The sequence below is a fragment of the Tenrec ecaudatus genome, chromosome 10 (genome assembly GCF_050624435.1).
Source record: "Tenrec ecaudatus isolate mTenEca1 chromosome 10, mTenEca1.hap1, whole genome shotgun sequence".
NCBI lineage: Eukaryota > Metazoa > Chordata > Mammalia > Afrosoricida > Tenrecidae > Tenrec > Tenrec ecaudatus.
Window position 1 is genome coordinate 33,067,029 of NC_134539.1, and position 19,916 is coordinate 33,086,944.

At 56.3% G+C, this 19,916-nt stretch overlaps 1 protein-coding gene across 2 annotated transcripts; it reads left to right on the forward strand.

The window, feature by feature from the left end:
* Nucleotides 1–2,433: 2,433 nt before the first annotated feature.
* Nucleotides 2,434–19,900, forward strand: NPR2 (natriuretic peptide receptor 2). 2 transcript variants are annotated; one of them, XM_075560123.1, is made up of 22 exons: nt 2,434–3,904; nt 4,785–4,990; nt 9,791–9,904; nt 10,153–10,288; nt 10,520–10,614; nt 10,801–10,933; nt 11,177–11,261; nt 12,281–12,401; nt 12,570–12,644; nt 12,871–12,948; nt 13,148–13,252; nt 13,393–13,464; nt 15,253–15,412; nt 15,602–15,757; nt 15,836–16,004; nt 16,127–16,273; nt 16,738–16,861; nt 17,032–17,100; nt 18,732–18,906; nt 18,982–19,080; nt 19,346–19,437; nt 19,568–19,900. In XM_075560123.1, exons 1-22 carry the CDS (start codon nt 3,238–3,240, stop codon nt 19,631–19,633), a joined length of 3,144 nt encoding a protein of 1,047 aa, XP_075416238.1. In that variant the 5' UTR covers nt 2,434–3,237; the 3' UTR covers nt 19,634–19,900. The 2 variants fall into 2 exon arrangements, with proteins under 2 accessions (XP_075416238.1, XP_075416240.1); XM_075560125.1 differs by lacking the exon at nt 11,177–11,261 and having other exon boundaries at nt 10,801–10,937.
* The last annotated feature ends 16 nt before the right edge of the window (nt 19,901–19,916 follow it).

The following is a 19,916-nucleotide window of genomic DNA, read 5'->3' on the forward strand; positions in this document are numbered from 1 at the left end:
ACATGTGTTCCTTGACCAGGTTGGCACCATACTCCTACCAAGAACAGTCTGTTACCTGGGGTTATGAGGAGTTTGAATCGACACCACCACCAACAGTAACAACAAGGATCAGGGCAACTTGGAAACTCCAGTAGGTTCTGTCTGCCAGCCATTAGGTGCTCTGCAGTGCAGATGATGATGGGAAATGAGGCTTTGGGCTGGCCCTGTCCCAAGAGAGAGGGTATCTGAGGAGTAGGCTGGATCCTGAGTGCTTCTTGGTCCCAAAGGGTCCCTAGATGGGTTGGTATGGATTGCAAGGGCTGTAGCTGGATCATCAAAAACAGACAACGGTGGATTGTCCTATCCACCAGAGCCATCACGTTTTGGGTAATTGGTATATTTGGATAACCAAAGATCTCTTTGATATTTTCAGCCTTCCCCTAAAAGTGAAAAACAAAATACAAGCCTCTCACTGGTTGCCAGGAGACCATATTAAATGATTTGATTTCCATCTCCTTGCCCTTTCCTATTTTCAAATATCAAGGGCCAGTTGCTTGCCTGTATCATCCCCGCGCAGGCAGAGTCTTCCTTACGATTCAGAACAGCGAGCTATCATGCGCTCAAGTTTGCCTGGCAGTCTGGGTCACCGCGATGGCTGGTATCTGCAGGTGTTCTTGAGCGACACAGGCCACTGGTGGTGTTAGGTGCATCCAGTGGGTCCCCCCTGTGACCCTCTGCACAACACAACGAAACGCTGCCCGGTCCTGTGCCATCCTCACAATTGTCCCTGTGCCGGAGCCCACTGTTGCAGCCTCTGTGTCGGGCCGTCTCGTGGAAGGCGTCCCTCGTCTTCGCTGCTGTGATTCTGGCACACCCGGAGACTGTGAGGCTCTGCTTCGCTCGCAAAGTTGCGGCGTTTGGTTGCTTAAAATGTATGGTTTGGTCTCCTCTCTGTCTAATGTTAAGAGCTATGTCTTCTTCAGACGGCCGCGTTACCAATTCTGGCTGTTCCATCCTTTTTTCCTTGCCCGCGCAGGACAGAATTCCTTCACTGTCTGCCGGTGTCGTCTGTCGTCTGTCTGGGAGAAGAGTTACCATCCCTTCCATCCTAGAATTTTCGTTGGCCCCACTGGGCTTGGAGCAAGAAACCTGCCCAGCGAGGCTCTACTTTGGCCTCTGAGCTCTAGGTGTTGCTAAAGGTGAGGACTGCCTTACTCCATGGATTTTGAGTGTTTTTCTCACCCTTGTGGCACGTGCAAGGCACCGGTGCTCAAGTAATAAACACGGAGCCTCATTATAAACTGCATTGCCCTCTACTTCCTCCACTGAGCCACTAGGTGTCACCTTCCTCTCGGAGAAACCGCCCCTCCCTCATCCCCCCCCCCCCTCCCCTCCAGGCGCTGCTTGGCTTCTTGGCACAGTGGTTCCTGGAGAAGTGGATTGAAGGGCAGGGGCAGGAGCATGGGTGTCAGGCCATCTCATCGATGACAGTTTGAAGGAAACTCCCCCAGGTCCCATAGCAGGTCCTCCCAGCCACCATATCGCCATCCCTGGCCAGCTGTTCCTCTGGAGCGGGTGCCTGGGGGAGCTCTCTAGGTAGGGAGCTGAGGAGTGGGGCGGAAGTGGAGCAGGGCGCAGTGGGGGCTGCCCTGGCTGGGGGAAGGCTGTGCTTAGTCAGGCTACAGGCTTTCATTGGGTGCCGGCCTGTGGCCTACTCAACCCCCCCTCCCCCCCAGGAGACAAAAGAAAGAAGAGGTTGCTGGCGCTGCCCTGGAACAGATGGTGGTGGGGCGGCTGGTGGGCTCTGATGGGCCTCTGAGGACCCAGGATGTGGTGGGGGGAGGACACAGAGGGTCATGGGGACAGGGCATTAGCGGGAGGGAAGGCAGACACATGGCCTTACAGACTAGGACAATTCCATCCAGGAGGCCTGTGGACATGTGCGGGCGAGAGGGGGCATGGCTACAGAAGGGGAGAGGTTCCTGGCCATTAGAAGGGTGCACTAGCTTACTGGGTGAAGGGCTAGTGAGGATATCAAATGTTGGGGGATTCCTGGGGCCTGAGTCTATGAGGCACTCCGGGGAGTTCAGAGAGGGAGCCCCAAGAAGGATGGGGTAATCGAGGGTGCCAGGAGAGGCCCAGAGTGGGGGTGTCGTTGGAATGTGTGAGATGGCAAGAGGGTGGCAGGGTGGACCAGGGGTTTAGGGGCCGCAGGGGTAGGCCCTGGAGGGAAGGGGCACCCAGGGACCCCACTGGCCCCAGAGGCCCTACAGCGGAGCCCCCGCCCCGCTTTCCACTGGGGTAGCTTCGGGAACTGGGAGGTCCCCGGGTGCCGGCTGGGGGGTGGGGGGGTAGACAGCAGGCGCCGGAGGGTGGGGCCGGAGGAGGAGGGGCCGCGGGGGAGGGGGCGGGGGAAGTGGCCAGGCGGGGGGCGGGGGCAGGCGGCCTGCCCGGGGAGTCACACTCGGCCGCCGCCGCCGGCGCAGCGAGCGGAGACGGGCCCGGCCAGGCGACCTGACCCGGACGAGCGGCACGCGCGGGGGCCCAGGCGGGGGGCGGGCTGCAGCGCCGGCCGCAGGGCCCAGGAGGAGCGGAGCAGGGGAGCTGGGACACACGGGCGGAGCCGCCGCAGCTCCGGCTGGGACCAGCGCCCAGGGCCCGTTAGTCCAAGCTGGAGCTTCAGGGAAAGCCTTCCCGGGGAGACTGACCCTGCCTTCCCCTCCCTCGGGCCCAGGCCTCGCTTCGCTCCCCGCCAGCCCATGGTCCCTGTCCTTCCTTGGCGCGGACACCCTCCCCCCTTACCCCTGGGGCTCTCTTTTCCGCAACCCCTGTCAGCCGGGAGGCCCCCCCAGGCTTTTGTACCGGCCCCCTCCTCCCCGCACCCCATCCCAGCCGCAGAGCCCCTGGACCTTCTCAGCTTGGGAGCCAGTAGGCTGCTTGGCCGGCCCCTGCTGCCCCCATCCCACTCAAGGCCCCCTCAGAGTTTCCCTCCTCCAGCGCCCCTGCTCACGTGCGCCTGGTCCTCAGCCCGTGCCCGAGGCTGCGAGACCCACCCCTTACCCAACCCCGAGGCCCCCTCCCACCGTACCCTCCTCTCCCCACCGCCCCACCACCTTCTGTGCCCCCACCCACTTAGCCTGGCCTTACTTTTCTTCCTGGCCTGCGTTCCCAGGTGCCAGGCTGGGCGGTGCTTGGGTCTCCCCGGTAGGCCACAGTGGCCCCAGAGCCTGGGGGAGGTGGGGTCACTGCTGTGTCCCCATGGCACTGCCCTCCCTCCTGCTGTTGGTGGCAGCCCTGGCAGGTGGGGTGCGCCCTCCCGGGGCCCGGAACCTGACGCTGGCGGTGGTGCTGCCCGAGCACAACCTGAGCTATGCCTGGGCCTGGCCACGGGTGGGCCCTGCCGTGGCCTTAGCTGTGGAGGCCCTGGGCCGGGTCCTGCCCGTGGACCTGCGCTTTGTCAGCTCCGAACTGGATGGCGCCTGCTCCGAGTACCTGGCACCGCTGCGGGCCGTGGACCTCAAGCTGTACCATGACCCGGACCTCCTCTTGGGCCCCGGGTGCGTCTACCCAGCCGCCTCGGTGGCCCGTTTTGCCTCCCATTGGCACCTTCCCCTGCTGACCGCAGGCGCCGTGGCCTCTGGCTTCACCGCTAAGAACGAGCATTATCGCACTCTGGTTCGCATGGGCCCCTCGGCACCCAAGCTGGGTGAGTTTGTCGTGACCCTGCACGGGCACTTCAACTGGACTGCGCGCGCTGCCCTGCTGTACCTGGATGCGCGCACCGATGACCGGCCTCACTACTTCACCATCGAGGGCATCTTTGAGGCCCTTCAGGGCAGCAACCTCAGCGTGCAGCACCAGGTGTACGCCCGGGAGCCGGGGGGCCCTGAGCAAGCCACCCACTTCATCCGGGCCAACGGGCGCAGTGAGTGTGGCCTGGGGCTGCTTCTGGGGGGTAGGGAGGGCGGTCATCTCCCTGGAGCTCAGTGCTGGGGAAGCGGAGGCAGACTGCGGGTGGAGGTCAGGAGGGCCCTGCGGGCCAAGCGGCTGTGAAAGGGGGAAGGCTGAAAGGGGGAAGGCGTAGGGAGGGGAGCAGACATAAACAAGAGTGAGATGGTCATACCCGTGGAGGATGTGAGATGTGGGAATTTGGAGTGCCTATTTGGGAATGTGTTTGGGTGCCCCTGTGTGTGAGTGGAGATTTCCCAGGCTGGGGCATCAAGACCCCTTAAGAAACAAAAACACAAATCCATGGCCATCGAGTTGATCCCGATGGATAGTGATCCTGTGGTGGCATACATGGTAACAGCAAGCACTCTGTGCCTGGGATCAAGGGCTGAGCAGACGTGTCTGGGAAGCCCAGGCGAAACTCATGCTCAAAGAAGCTCTGAGCAGTCAGTGCCTTTGAGCCAAGGCAATAGCAGAGAAGAGAGAGAGAGAGAGAGAGAGAGAGAGAGAGAGAGAGAGAATGTGTGTGTGTGTGTGTGTGTGTGTGTGTGTGTGTGTGTGTGTGTGTAGGGCTGGGTGGTGAGTAGCAAGGGGTGAGGGGTGTGTGTGGCTTGAGGATGATGGCTCCCTCCCTCTGGAGTCTGGAGCCAGGCTCTGACTTCTGCCAGATGGTCCACATGGCCCCAGGGTACGTGTGACAAAGTCTGAGAAGGGGGAGGGACGGAGCATCTGCTGGTCTGGGCTGTTGATAAGCATGCTCCTGCCGGCTAAAATGGAAACAGATGACGCCGGGAGGGGTCTGTTTGGGGACCTGGACGCGCTCTCAGGGTGCTCCTCTGTCCTGTGCCTGCTCCCAGTTGTGTATATCTGCGGCCCTCTGGAGATGCTGCATGAGATACTGCTTCAGGCCCAGAGGGAGAACCTGACCAATGGGGACTATGTCTTCTTTTACCTGGACGTCTTTGGGGAGAGTCTCCGTGCGGGCCCCACGCGCTCCACAGGCCGGCCATGGCAGGACAACCGCACGCGGGAGCAGGCCCAGGCCCTCAGAGAGGCCTTCCAGGTATCCCCTGAGCCAACCGGAGGAGGAGGAGGAGGAGCAGCTGCTACACTGGAGAGGCTATTTCTCTCACACCCCCCCCCCCACAAAGCCCACAGGCACCCCAGGAACAAGCCAGGAACGCTTGAGTTATAGGAGGGAGGTGAACACAGGCTTTCCAAGTCTCCTGCCATCCTTTTCCAGGTTCTCACCTGCGTGACTCTGACTTGGTTGTTTATCTCCCGTCATGCCCCAGCACTGGTTTTCTGAAATGCCCACAGTAGGCTGTGTGGTGAGGGAGAAAAGACTAGACGAGATCATTCACAGTGCCTGGGAGGACCCCCACCCAACTTGGTAAGCCCAGGCATGGTGGCTCACAAGTGTGAGCCAGTGTCCTGGGACACACACACTGAGAACTGGTTATGGCTCAGAGGAGGAAGCGTCTTTGTGGGCTAGGCTTCGGAAGGCCTTATAAAGGAAGGCTCCGGAGGTAGATGTGGTATTCCCAGGCAGAGTGGGAGAGGGTATCCAGACAGCCTGGAGCAAAGAGAAAACATGTAGGAATGGGCATACTTGGGCGACCAAGAAGATAACTTATCTGACAAGAAAGAAAGAGCCCTTTAATGGCGATGCAGGAAATATGTTGAAAAGGTAGCATCAGTGGAAAGAGAGGGCTGAGCCTCAGATTAAGGAACTTGGACTTGAACTTGAGGGTCCTTTTGTGAAGTGTGTTTGTGCAGATGGCAGTGACAGTTCAGGCTGGAAGTGGCGACGGGGATTCTAGAGCGAAGCCAATGATAATGGCCAAGAAAGGAGCCTGGTGTTGTGGGCCTGAAGTAGAGTAACGGTAGTGGGCATGAAAAGAGAGGAACTTACAGAAAAAGAATTATAAGAAAAAAATGGAAAGAACTCCGCCCATTTCAACGTCTCTGCACAAAACGGTCGGTGACGTGCCCTAGAGAATTCAGTTCCGACTCCTTGTTGGGACATTTCAGACCTCTGTCGCCTGGCCTCAGCTCACTCTTTCAGTCATACCTTCTCTGAAAAATTGACTAGACTTCTCTCAGAGTGCTGACCCCCGAGCTTTCTTGTCCCCAAGCCTCTGTGTGCCCTTTTCTTTGCTCTGGGATGTCCTTTCTTCCCTCACCCCAAATCTCTGCCTCTCAAAAATCTTACCTAGGAAGCGCTTCCGGATTCTCCACCAGTCTTTCATGAACTTAGGCACATTGTTAAGTTGTTTCTCTATTCATCTCCCTCCTTTTGCCCCATAGGATTTGAGGTAGCTTGTGAAGTGACCTTAATGTCCTTTCAACCCCGAGTCTTGAATTCTAGGATTTACATAAGGGGTGGTAGGTGGCCATTCTTCTGTAGTAAGATTTCATGAAGTTCTTTTTGTTGTTTGTGTGTGTGTATGTATGTGTGTGTGTGTGTGTGTGCAAATGGTAGTGACAGTTCAGGTTGGATGAGAAGAAGGGGGTTCTAGAGCAAAGCCAATGGTAATAGGCCAGAAAGGAGTCTGGAGACGTGGACCTGAAGTACACTCATGGTAGTGGGCTTGTGGCTGTGACAGACTCATGGGTCTGACTGTGAGTGACGTAGCTGTTTGCATGGCTGAGTGTGCATCTGTGATGGTCACACTTGAACACGGGCCAGTGCCAGGTTCTGGTCATGTGATACGTTTTGCCGAAGAGAGCTACCTCACCTTTATCTGATTAGATACCACTTGCATATTCAGAGTAGTACTTTTCCCTTCTGGGAAGTCGAATCTTCAGGTTGGCCTGAGTTTCCCACTCGGGTGTTGAACTGCACCATAGAAGTGGCCGCCCGGTTCAGTCGGTGCTTGTCTACTCCTTGACCCATGTGCAGAGTGAGTCCTCCTACTAGGATCGATTGAACATGTGTTGAGCTTCATGCACTGGGCTGGGCCCTGCAGACCATGGAGAACGTAAGCGATAGAATTCTTCCATTTGGGAGCTTGCATTTAATGGGGTGTGTGGACAGTGTATATACGGGCAAAGAAATACAAACACATCGTGATGAGCGATAGTAAAAAGACAAGGAGAAGAGGCTGGTAGGAGGCGAGAGGGAGGGGCATTCTCCTGTAGCAGGCACCCGGGCGGCACCGTGGGCAAAGTGTTGGGCGGTGGAACAAGCTCACCTGCTGCTCCGCAGGAGAAAGCTGAGGCCGCCTGCTTCCCTCCAGATGTCCCATCTGTGAGGTCCCTCTATGGGGCGGTTCTCCTGTGTTGCAAGCGTCGCTATGAATCAGAATCCACTGGATGGTAGTGGGCTTGTGGCTTCGTGGTGGCCACCAGGGTTCTGCGCTGAGCTGTTGGCTGATCACCACCAAGTGGGCAGTGGGAACCTGTGTAGCAGAGAGATGTGACAGTTTGCTTCCATGAGGAGAGACCCCCATGGGAAACCGAGTGGGGGCAGTGCTAGGGTCCTCTCGGGTCCCTGTGAGTCAGAATGGACTCGGTGGCACTGTGTTGGCTTTAGCTGATGAGGCCAAGGAAGGTCTCTCTGACCCTCCCTAGGGGAGGATGCCACAGCTTTCTCTTGGGTGAACATTCCAGCCAACGTAAGGGGAGAGGATCGAGTCCGCTAACAGTCACATATGTCAATCGATTCTCCGTTCTCCTACTCGCTGCAGGCATTGCACAGGCAGGAACACCGGGGTGGGGTTGGTACAACATGAGCTGGGGAATGGACACTAAGAGAAAACCCAGAATTTGGGGAGGACTTGGTGGGGGAGTGTGTGTGCAGCGGATGATGAAGTTTCCCAGTAGCATAGCCACTCTTGTCCCTTTCCAGTGCTGAAGCAGTGTAGGGGCCAAGGGAAGTTGGATGAAGGAGCAGGGGCCTCCCCTCTGAGATGTGGCTCTCCCCGAGACTCCGGACCAGGCCAGGGACTGGGGGGTGGGGGGTGGACAAGGAGGATTTGCCACAGATGCCCAGGGCTTATCCAGGACGGCGTCCAACTCGAGGATAAGTCTATCGGTAGGATGTCTCTCTTCCATTAGACCATAGGCACTCAAGGGCAGATCATGCTCCTCTTTGTGTCCCACATGGTCAGAGTACACATATGTACTTGAGGACTTCAAGTGTGTGTTGGGGAGACAGGGATATGCCTGGGAATTTTGTCTAGACAGGAATGGAGCAGGCAGGCACGATAAGCCAGGACATTCAGGCAGAATAGGAAGCACGGTAGAGACCCAGTGGAAGGAGATAAGCACAGGACCAGCTAAGGATCCAGAGGCCCCGGCAGTCCCACTGGGGACCGGAGGGTCAGACTCTGTCCAGCCCACAGCCTAGGTGACCAGCCTCAGAGGGGTTGCAGGTGGTGGAACATCAGCTGCAGGAATGGAACTGAGCTGCAAAGCCAGGGCTGTGTAAGGCAGAGTCTCCTCTGGGAGACCATTCTTTGTAGGCATTGCCTCCAGCCTGAGCCAGCCTCCTTGTGGGTGGCCCCGCCGCGGCGGGCAGCTCCACCAGGGCACTTTACTTAGGTGCCCTCCTGCTTCCAGGCTGGCCACCCACGGGGGGACCTATTTTGAGCAGCCTTTGCTGGTTTGTTTTCTTACCTGGGATCCACCGTGAAATGGGACAATCACATAGCTTCTTTCTAGTCGCCCCCGCCCCAGCCAGCACACAAACTCTTGGGAGGATTATTATTTTAAATTGCTAGTATCCAGAGCAAACCCCACTCCAACCCAGTAGTTTTTCAAAGTGTGGTCTCGCGACCTGGGGGATCTCTGGAATGCTCTGAGGGGACCACAAGGTCAGGATGAACAAGTTACAACGTAATAGGGAGACGTTGCTGGCCTTGGCCCCCACTCCCTCTTTCACAGTGCCCAGTGGAGTTTTCCAGCAGCCATGGGATGTGTGTGCCTGGATCTCCTGGTGTTCCCAAACTTGACTTTTCAATGTGGGGAATATTCATAGGCAGAACCCCCGGAAACTAAGCTCTCTGGAATCCGCCGTCATTCATAAGAAGTCCCGAGACCCAAATGTTTGAGGGCCTGTAGTCTAGTAAACAAGCCAATCTAGAGAATTAAAGCCCATGGCCCTTGAGTGGAGGCCAGCTCCTAGCACACAGTCAGGTGGAGGAGGATCGCCCGCAGGGTGTCCGAGGCTGGGCTCTGGACAGAAGCAGGCTGCCACTGCTTTCTGTGTGAGTGGTGGGTGGGCTTGAAGCATGGCCTTTGGGGTTAGCCAGCAAACACTTCAACCTCTATGCCACCCTGTGCGTAGAGAATGAGTGTTACTGGGTGACTTGTAAGACCGCTTCCCTGAGCAGCACAGGGCTGTTGTGTAGGTGTCTCACAGCCTTTCACAGATGGTACCTCTGTATTCTCGCCCCTGCCCCCGACCAGAGGGCCTGGAGTTTAAGTACTGGATTGAGACAGTGTTCGAGTTGCCCACATGAGAATGCCCATGTTTCACTGATTCCATCAGTAGTTGTGAACATGTAGGGAGTAGTCTGATCCACCTTGTCCCAGTCTTGACTAGGTTCGTCCCTGACTACCCCCTGCCCCCCACAGGGTGGGCTGCGAGCCAGTGCGTGCTGGGCCAGCCTGGTAGGAGTGCCTGGTGTAGGAGCAGCTTCGGAAAGATGGAGGGCTGGGCGTGGGGGCTGCCGTTGACTTCATCTCTTTCCTGTCTTGATCTCCGAACCAGCACTAGCTCCCTTCCATAGGGGAGTGCTGCACCCCCCCCCAAGATTTCACAGTCTTTCAGACTCTATCTCACCTTCCCTCCCCGCCTGCTCCCCCCCACACCCCAATGGCCTTCTGGAAACCCACGCCCCTCCTGCCTCCGCAGACGGTGTTGGTGATCACATACCGAGAGCCCCCCAACCCCGAGTACCAGGACTTCCAGCATCGTCTGCTGCTGCGAGCCCGGGAGGACTTTGGCGTGGAATTAACACCCTCCCTGGTACGTCCATCTCTTGCTCCCTGAGAGTCAGGCCAGGCTCCGAAGGGCTCCCCTCCCTAACGACCAAGCCTTGGCCCTGGAACAAGCCCCACTTCCTTGGAGGACATCCCTTCTGCCTTAGGGACCAGTTAGGCAGGGGTGGCAGCTCAGCAGAGAGGAGGGCAGAAAACAGACCAGAAGGGAGAAGAGGTGGAAGGGAAGGGGCCCTTTCAGGGCATTTGGAGGGCAAGCTGAGGTTGCCTTCCCAGATGAACCTCATTGCTGGCTGCTTCTATGATGGAATCCTGCTGTATGCTGAAGTCCTGAACGAGACCATGCAGGAAGGAGGCACCCGCGAGGACGGCCTGCGGATCGTGGAGAAGATGCAGGGGAGAAGATACCGTGGTAACGGCGAGGGCTGGCACTGGGCTCAGAAGGGGAGTGGGCAGGGGAAGGCACAGCTGCCAGGGTCAGGAGGGAGAGTTAGTGGGGTCCGAGGATGTTGTGGAGGTGGCATCTATCAGGAACAAGCGGTGGGGGGTGGGACGGGTAGACACTGGGGTAATTGGAGGCATGGTGAGGATGGGAGGGCCCGGAGGTAGGTTTCACAGTAAGGGGAACTCTTTTCTGTCTTAGGTGTAACTGGCCTGGTTGTTATGGACAAGAACAATGACCGGGAGACGGATTTTGTCCTATGGGCCATGGGAGACCTGGATTCCGGGGACTTTCAGGTGATGGGGTGGGGGGAACAGGGAAGGAGTGGGGGCCCCACAAATCCAGTTTTTGTAGGGCCCAGTCGGGGCAGACTCATGGCACGAGAGGCAGGGACCTGGACCTGTCATCTCGGCTGGGACCGCCTCGTGGGTGGGCGAGCGGTGGGAGCAGGCCAGTGGGCCTAGCTCTCTCCTCCCTCACAGCCTGCAGCCTACTACTCGGGAGCTGAGAAGCAGATCTGGTGGACAGGGCGGCCTATTCCCTGGGTGAAGGGGGCGCCCCCCCTGGACAACCCCCCGTGTGCCTTTGACTTGGACGACCCATCCTGTGATAAAAGTGGGTGTGTGCAGGGACTGGGAGCGATCCTTCCTCCCTTTCCTTTCCGTACCCGCCTCCCCCAACTGACCCCCCAGCGCTCCGGCTGCCTTCCTCACAGCCGTATTTTCACCTCCACGCCACCATCGCTCCCTCCTGACTGCTTTTCCTCCAGAACTCTTCCTGCTTCCCGCCCCTCCTCCTCCCCCCTTCTCACAGCTGGGGGCCACAGTCTTTCTTAGGGGCCCTTTCTGTGTCCTCCAGCTCCACTCTCCACTCTGGCCATCGTGGCTCTGGGCACGGGCGTCACCTTCATCATGTTTGGGGTGTCGAGCTTCCTCATTTTCCGGTGAGTTCCGGCCGCACCACTGCTCCGCTACCCACCTCCCCCGTGCCACCTAGACTTTCGGGGTGTCCCATCTTTCCACTGGTTTCATCGAAACACAGTTCACATGTCACACACTCCCATAGCGGTCATCTTAAGAGGAGCTGTGTGTCCATCCCCACACTCAGTTCCAGAACATCCCACCTCCTCCTCCTCCATGTATTTCTCCCCCTCCCCTCCAACCCCAACCCCCCACTCCAACACCCACCCCCCCCAACGGGTCCCCGGCAAGCCATTACACCAGTCATTGTCTCTACACATCTGCCCACCCCGTGCTTCCTATCCTGGAAAACATACCAAACCCCAACGAAAGCAGCAAACATATTTAGCAATGGAAGAAGAAAACAAAGGCCAACAATACTAGTAAAATAAACCGGAGGTGGGAAGGGAAAAACCGCTGTCAAGAAAACACAGGAGATATTGGAAACTAGGACAAATCCAAAGTGGGTCACAAGGGAGAGCAAATGACCAGGTTCCACATTGTAGCCTGCTTCCATCTGCCATCATCAAGGTTACGTTCGTCCCTGTCTGATAGCTGGGGAGTCACGTCCCCCAACTGTGGTCAGAGGGGATGCACACCCTAGGAGCTTCTCATGACAGACACTTCTGGCTGAGGCCCTGAAACCTGGAGAAGGCTTCTTGGCTTGATGAGGAGAACATCTTCCCTCTGGCCAGTGGTGGTGGGCTACTTATAAGTGCTTCACTGAGAATCCTACCTTGTGCTTGCGTGTGTGTGTGTGTGGGGGGGGGGGGTCAAAGAGGGATTTTCTGTGGGTGCTACCGTTTTAAGAAATCACTTTTACTTTTGATCTGTGAGCTTGCCCACGAGCACAGGGTGTGCGCCAGCCACGTAGAGAGTGCATCTGTGTCTGTCAGTCCTGTCCCCCTCTCGAGGGGTCAGTGTGGGAGCTACTGCATGGGCTCACGGGGTGGCGGGCTTGGGCTTGGGCTTGGCGGCCCGCTGAGGGGGGTTGTCCTTACAGAAAGCTGATGCTGGAGAAGGAGCTGGCGAGCATGCTGTGGCGGATCCGCTGGGAGGAACTGCAGTTTGGCAATTCAGAGCGTTGTCACAAAGGTGCAGGCAGTCGCCTCACGCTGTCGCTGGTGAGCCATTACCTCAGCCGTCCCTCTGCTGCCCCCCTGCCTTCAGTCCCCGTCCTTCCGAGCCCTGGACTTTCCCCAGCACACCGGCTTGTAATGACCGCCCTTGCACTGCCACCGCCATCTAATGTTCCTCTCATCCTTCCGCCTCCATGTTGCCCTTGGCCCCAGCGGGGATCCAGTTACGGCTCGCTCATGACAGCCCATGGGAAATACCAGATCTTTGCCAACACCGGTCACTTCAAGGTGAACAGTCGTCCGCTTCTTCTGGTCCCCACCATTTCATCCTGCCTCATCCCCATCTGCCACCTCTGCCCCTGACACTTCCACCCCTAGTCCCTTCCTCCTCCTTCTCCTCTTCCTCTGTGCCCAGCGGAGCTCCTGGATGCTCCCACAGGTCTCCGGCATGCGCACGCCTCCAGCAACTCCGTCTGATGTTAATTTTCCTCCCCCCCTTCATTTCCACCATCAGGGAAATGTTGTTGCCATCAAGCATGTGAATAAGAAGCGCATTGAGCTGACCCGGCAGGTTCTGTTTGAACTCAAACATGTATGTAATGGAGGATGGATGGCAGGGTGGGGGTGGGGGAAGAGGGCAAGGGGGGTCTTTAAAATGGTTTTAAGTTAGAAATACAACTAAGGGGAAAGTCCTCTCACATCGTCATGGATTTCTGTACCTACTGTGTAGCTTCCTTGCTGTTCCCTTTTCTTACCACCCTTTGTTGCTTGCTTGCTGTTTCTCCGGCTAGATGAGAGATGTTCAGTTCAACCACCTCACTCGCTTTATTGGGGCCTGCATAGACCCCCCCAACATTTGCATCGTCACTGAGTATTGTCCTCGAGGCAGCTTGCAGGTGAGGGGCAGGCAGGTGCAGGGGATCGTTGGGGAGGGGCAGTGAGGGGAGGGAACAAAGAGACCCGGCGTTAGGTGATATCATGGCCTGAGATAATGGGACTAAGACACTCACGTTCTTGATCCTCTGTCACTTACCAGGATATTCTGGAGAATGACAGTATCAACTTGGACTGGATGTTCCGTTATTCACTCATCAATGACCTTGTGAAGGTGAGTCTTCTTCACACCGTAAGAGTTCATCCACGTTAAAGGGTCTCCCTTTGTTCAAGGGGCCCTGGCGGTGTGTTGGGTGAGCACTGGATGGCTAATCTCCAAGTGGGCAGTTCAGATTCACTAGCTGCTCGTTGGGAGCAGGTAGGGGCTGTCTGCTGTGCCCAGGCAGGGTTCCTATGAGTTGGCATGGACTAAATGGCCGTGGAATTTCTTTCTTTGCTGAAGGTTTCACTCTGTCTGGTCCTCTGAAAATCCATTTCTCTCCATTCCCCTTACTCCCAGGGTTGGGAAATGATGCGTAAATAAGGTACCGGGGGCGTATCCCTGGGAGAATTGGACTTTTTATCTGTCACAGGGAATTTCATACCTATCAGTTTTGACTCTCTACCATGTAGATCTCAGACTCTCCCCATGATCTCTTTGACCTGTACCAGCTTTTATTAAAATTCCCTTATAGTGAAAGATGAGTGAAGTCTATGGACATTTTTATATGCTATTTTTCTTCTGATCATTTTACTCTCAGACCAATATTTGCCTTATCTGCTCTCTTGTTCAGCAAAACCAAAATCTAAAAGAGCATAATTACTAATAAAATACAGATATAATGAGGGAAATTATACTAAGCCTCTGGCATTTTCATGTATAGTCTTCTAGGTTTCAGCTTTCTTTCCAAGTGGCCATCGGCCCATGAAATTTTGGAGGCAGAAAGTTGAACCTTGCAGAGGTAGGACAGGTGAATCTCATTGCCAGTGAGCAAGTGTCCTGGATCACTTCCGATTGTCACCTCAAGCTGACTTTGGTTTCTCTGCTTAATTCTCACAACACTACTTTAAACAATGAACCGTGGTGCCTGTCAAGTGAGAGGCACAGCAGAGGCGAAGCTGGTGCGGGGCTTCCCTGGGGTTGTCGTGGTGAAGACAATAACAACACAGCTCGACAATATGGTTTGATGGGAAAGTCATTTAGAAAAACTCAGAAGCCTAACCATGTTTCTACTGACAGATGCGGGGGGGGGGGGGGATTCTACAGGTGGGTGAGATCAAGTGCTCCCGGTGTAAAAGGAAGAGCCCGCAGAGAGTAGAATTTCGGGTCGGCGCTAAGCCTCCTGACATAGGTGATCTGGGTTCCGATGTGTGGACACCGCAGAGGGTTGCTGCCCCTTCAGAACTGCCTTGTGGCCTCCAGGGTTTCATGTGGGGGATGCACCACTCTGCCCTCTCGGAGCCCCTCCCAGGCACAGGTGGTTTCTGATCTGTTGGCCTGACATCATTCCATCCATTCCTTGGGCTCTTCTGAGTTGCTGTTTGCTCGGTCTCTTTGACTAGATCCCATTCCTCCTCTGCTGGCCTACCTCCCGTGAGCCTTAGGGCGAGTGTGTACATACGTGGTTACACATGCGTGTTTACAGCTGGTTGGTCAACTCTTGATGTTCCGAGCTCAAGCCACATATCCCTAATTTTTGACCCTGCGTTTGAGACCACATGGGGGCACCATAGCATCCTTGGGATGAACCTTTATAGTTCTGTTCTTATTACCGCCCAAAAGACCGACTGCCCTTTTGAGGGTCATAACTTGTAGCTTCCCTCCTCTCTCAAGTATGTCACCTACCCTTGGGGCCTGGTACTAACCCGCTGCTCACGGTCCCGGGAGGGAGGACTCTGACGGGCCTGCTTCCCTCGGGTAGCAACTGTGCAGCTTTGGACAGCTGGTTAGTCCCGCCTTGTGCCGGGCACATATCCCAGTCCAGATGTGGTCCAGTCCCGTGACCCGGTCTGTGTCCTGCAGGGCATGGCCTTTCTCCACAACAGCATCATTGCGTCCCACGGGAGTCTCAAGTCCTCTAACTGTGTGGTGGATAGTCGTTTTGTGCTCAAAATCACAGACTACGGTCTGGCCAGCTTCCGATCTACAGCTGAGCCTGAGGACAGCCACGCCCTCTATGCCAGTGAGGTCCTCCCCCCCCCCCCAGCCCCTTGTTATCCTGCTCCTATGACTCTGATCATCTACCCCTGGGGTAGGGGGTGGGGGCCATGGTGCTGAGGTAACAGGAATGTGGGAGCCCCGTGGGAACGCGCCCGGGTGGGCACGGGAGCGTCCTGTTTTGGAGACCTGGCCAGCTCTTCCCCCGTTTCAGAGAAGCTCTGGACTGCCCCGGAGCTGCTCCGTGGTAACGCCTTGCCAACCGCGGGCATGCAAAAGGCTGATGTCTACAGCTTTGGGGTCATCCTACAGGAGATAGCCCTTCGCAGCGGCCCTTTCTACCTGGAGGGCCTGGACCTCAGCCCTAAAGGTGAGAGTCGGCCCACTATCCACGGGCCCTTCCAGCTGAGAGGCCATGCTCCTCATCCGAACTGTGTGTCACCCTTAGAGATTGTCCAGAAGGTCCGAAATGGTCAGCGGCCGTTTTTCCGGCCAAGCATCGACCGGACCCAACTGAACGAAGAGCTAGTTTTGCTGATGGAGAGATGTTGGGCCCAGGACCCAGCTGAGCGGCCAGACTTCGGGCAGATTAAGGGCTTCATTCGTCGCTTTAACAAGTGAGAGGGCCCGAAGGGATAAGAAACCTCACCTGTCTTGGAGGATGGGGTTCCAGGGCATGGGTTGGGGAGGGGGTCCTGGGAATCTCGAAGCAGACACCCGTATCCCGGCTTTCCTGCAGGGAGGGTGGCACCAGCATCCTGGACAACCTGCTGCTGCGCATGGAGCAGTATGCCAATAACCTGGAGAAGCTGGTGGAGGAGCGCACGCAGGCCTACCTGGAGGAGAAGCGCAAGGCCGAGGCTCTGCTCTACCAGATCCTCCCCCAGTGAGTGCCGCTTTTGCTCCCGGCTCCCAGGGTCTTCTGCCGCAGGGAGTCTGCCTCACTGAGAACTCACTTCTCACGCTGTAGCCCGCTGCTTGGTTCTGTCATGCCTTCGTCAGCTGCTCTAGGGCACCCAGTAGGACTACGTGCTATCATTCTGCCTCTAAGCGAGCTGTGCTGCCGTGCCTCCTTGCTGGCTTGCCTTGCGTTCCCTTCTCCTCAGGGCACTGTTTATCACACCCTGGTTCCAGCCAGCGGCTGTACAACCACCCCACCTCAAGGCACTGCGTCCCATGCCCAGGGCTCCCTTTCCAACCCCGTACCACTTGTGCACCTCACCTTGCCCCCCAGACTGTGAGGTCTTCCCAGCCACTGTCCTCCTCCACTGCGCTAGAGTGCATTCCTGCAACAGCCGGATGTGCAGCCCTTTCTCGGAGGCAGGTGCAAACTGTACCCTTGCTTCCCAGTTCCGTGGCAGAGCAGTTAAAACGGGGAGAGACTGTACAGGCTGAGGCCTTTGACAGTGTCACCATCTACTTCAGTGATATCGTGGGCTTCACGGCCTTGTCAGCAGAGAGCACCCCCATGCAGGTGAGAGCCAGGGTGGGAGCGGGGAGGGGAGAGAGGGGCCTGGGGGAGCACCATCAGGGCAAAGGGATCCTTGGTATTGGCGTTCCTGGGTCTTGGTATGGCGTGTGGGTAAAGAATCCTTCCAAAGTGGGGTGTAAGTCTCAGGACCTTTGCTTTTCCATCCCTGTCAGGTGGTGACACTTCTTAATGACCTCTATACCTGCTTCGATGCCATAATTGACAACTTTGACGTCTACAAGGTGAGATCTGGGGCCACCTTTCTACTGAGAGCCCTCGAAGGCCCATTCTTGATGCACCCAGCCTTACCCTGTGCTTTCCCTTTCTGAGTGGCCAAGCATCTCGGGTCGCTGTGAGTCGGAATCGACTCGATGGCAGTGAGTTCAGCTATATTTTTGAAATCATTTTATCAGGGGCTCATACTCTTATCACAATCCATACATACATCAACTGTGTCAAGCACATTAGTACATTTGTTGCCCTCATCATTCTCAAAACATTTACTCTCCACCTAAGCCCCTGGCATCAGCTCATTTTCCCCCTCCCTCTCCGCTCCCCACTCCCTCATGAACCTTTGATGATTTGTTATTTTGTCATAGCTTGCACTGTCCGACGTCTCCCTTCACCCGCTTTTCTGTTGTCCGGGCCCAGGGGGGAGATGCCATGTCGACCCTAGTGCTCTTTGTAGGCAGACGTGGCCCTGGCACCATAATAGGCATTCCAGTCTAATTCCTCATGAACTGTCGGCCTCCCTGGTCACATACTAGATGTGTGCTACCTGCCATGTGCAAACTCAATGTTAGACCCCTTCCAATGAGCCGGCGGCCCCTCCCCATTTTACAGACAAAACAATGGAGAGCCGGCTGCTTGCTGGGACATTCAAGTCCAGAAAGACCTATCTGTCGCCATCCAAAGAGCAGAACCGTCCCTGCTCGGGACCTAGCCTCTACCTGCTGCGTCTTTGCTTGAGGAGATAGACAGTCTAGCCCTCTTTTCTCTCCAGCTCCCTCTGGGCGTGGAAGGATCACACAGAATGTGGGTACAGAAAGGCTTATTAGGGTGAGCGGCCAGTCCTGAAAAATATTGTCACGAAGCTCTTGGTTGGAGTCATTGGGTTGGTGGAGCGCGGGCTTTCATTGAGCTTTGGGGCGGAGACTGGACTTGCATATTGCCCTCGTCACTCACTGTGTGGCCTTGGGCAATAGCAGACCCTACCCTGCCGCTGGTGTTTGGTCTGTAGGATGGGGATGTGGTATCTGTCCAATGGAAAGGGCCTAACATTGCGTTTGGCACTCCGCAGGCAGGTGATACAGACCCAGCCCCGCCCCTTCTCTTTGGACTTGTTTCTATTTCCCTCCATTTCCTTTTTTAAAAAAAACACGCTCGTTATTTTCTCAATCATTTCAGGGATCCAGCCACAGGTCTCTGCCTAAAATCCTTCCTGTGGCTAGCCTCAAAACACAGGCTTTCTCTTAAACAATAACAGTTCAACCAACAAACCCAGTGCCTGCTCGCTCTCTTTCCCGGTGAAAGCTGGGCTGTCTGCGGTCCATTGCAGCGGGCAGCTCTCCCTCCTCTTTGGCCCCCTGAGCGCTTCAATCTGGCCCTGTTGTTTTGCCTCCTGTTTCCAGAGAGCAGAGCCTATTTTCCACCCTCTGCTGCAGACAGGGTGTCCTTTCATCCAGCAGAGGTTTCCCAAGGATCCACCAGGGGCTGGAGTGCGGCGGAGAGATTTAAAGGTTCTCTTGGTTTCTCGTCAGTGTCCTGGCCCCCAAGCTGACTTATATTGGGGTCCAGGTATGCCCCTCTCTCCTTCCTTTCCCGTCCCCAGTGATACAGATAGAGGTAACCTTTTATTCCCCCTCTCAATCAGGTGGAGACCATTGGAGATGCTTATATGGTGGTCTCTGGCCTCCCAGGCCGCAATGGTCAACGCCATGCTCCAGAAATTGCCCGTATGGCCCTAGCGCTCCTAGATGCGGTTTCTTCCTTCCGCATCCGCCACCGGCCCCATGACCAGCTGAGGCTACGCATAGGCGTCCATACTGGTAAGGCTGCCTCTCACCCCGGGCCTCGCTTGTCTCTAGCCTCGCCACACTCTCCCAACCTGTTGTTTCCCATAGGGCCCGTCTGCGCCGGGGTCGTCGGCCTGAAGATGCCCCGCTATTGCCTTTTTGGAGACACGGTGAACACTGCTTCCCGAATGGAGTCCAATGGAGAAGGTGAGCCGTTAGTCTGGGCCCATCCTCAACTTCAATCCTTCTTGCTCTCGCTGGCTTTTCAGATTCCTTCAGCCCTCTCAAGCCGAGTAATCACAGTTGTGTACTGCCCCGCCCTTGAGGATAGTTTGGGTGTGGTGCATGTGCAGTGGGGAGACTGGGAGGCTCCTGAGGGCAGCAGGGTGGTTGGCTACAGTGCCCTCCAGTCCTGCCACTTTTCCTGGGCTATTCCTTTGACTCTCCTCTCCACCATCCCTCTCCACCCCAGCCCTGAAGATCCATGTCTCCTCTACCACCAAGGATGCCCTGGACGAGCTCGGCTGCTTCCAGCTGGAGCTTCGGGGGGATGTGGAGATGAAGGTGACAGCAGGCCACAGGGAGGGGGAGTGGAGCAGGAGAATTAATGTGATCAGGGGGCCCTGGGGGAAGAGCAGGAACTGTAGGGACCAAGATAGAGGAATCTGAGGTCTCTTCCCCTCCCCACTTCCAGGGAAAGGGAAAGATGCGAACGTACTGGCTCCTAGGAGAGCAGAAAGGACCTGCTGGACTCTTATAAACCTCCTTCATCCCAAGGCCAACAGTCTCCTGTGGCTGGTACCTGGGTGGGCAGGCAGTGGCTGCCGCCTCTCTGCACAGTAAAGACGAACATGGTCGTGGGATGGAAACCGACGTGCACAAAAACCCTGCCTTAGTGTGGAGGTCGTTGCCCTCCGCAGCTTAGCCTTGTACATACACCCGCCCTTCTCTCTTGCGCCCCACCCCACCTTCTGTAAATATCTGTATCTAAACCAGAATATTTTGGTCAAATATAAAACAAACAAAATCATGGCGTCATGGTC

Bases quoted from the DNA above. Each gene is read 5' to 3' on its own strand.
- NPR2 (XM_075560123.1), top strand. From the start codon at position 3,238: ATGGCACTGCCCTCCCTCCTGCTGTTGGTGGCAGCCCTGGCAGGTGGG. The intron at 12,949-13,147 runs GTATGTAATGGA...TTCTCCGGCTAG, and splicing joins TTCTGTTTGAACTCAAACAT to ATGAGAGATGTTCAGTTCAA. The intron at 15,758-15,835 runs GTGAGAGTCGGC...TGTCACCCTTAG, and splicing joins CCTGGACCTCAGCCCTAAAG to AGATTGTCCAGAAGGTCCGA.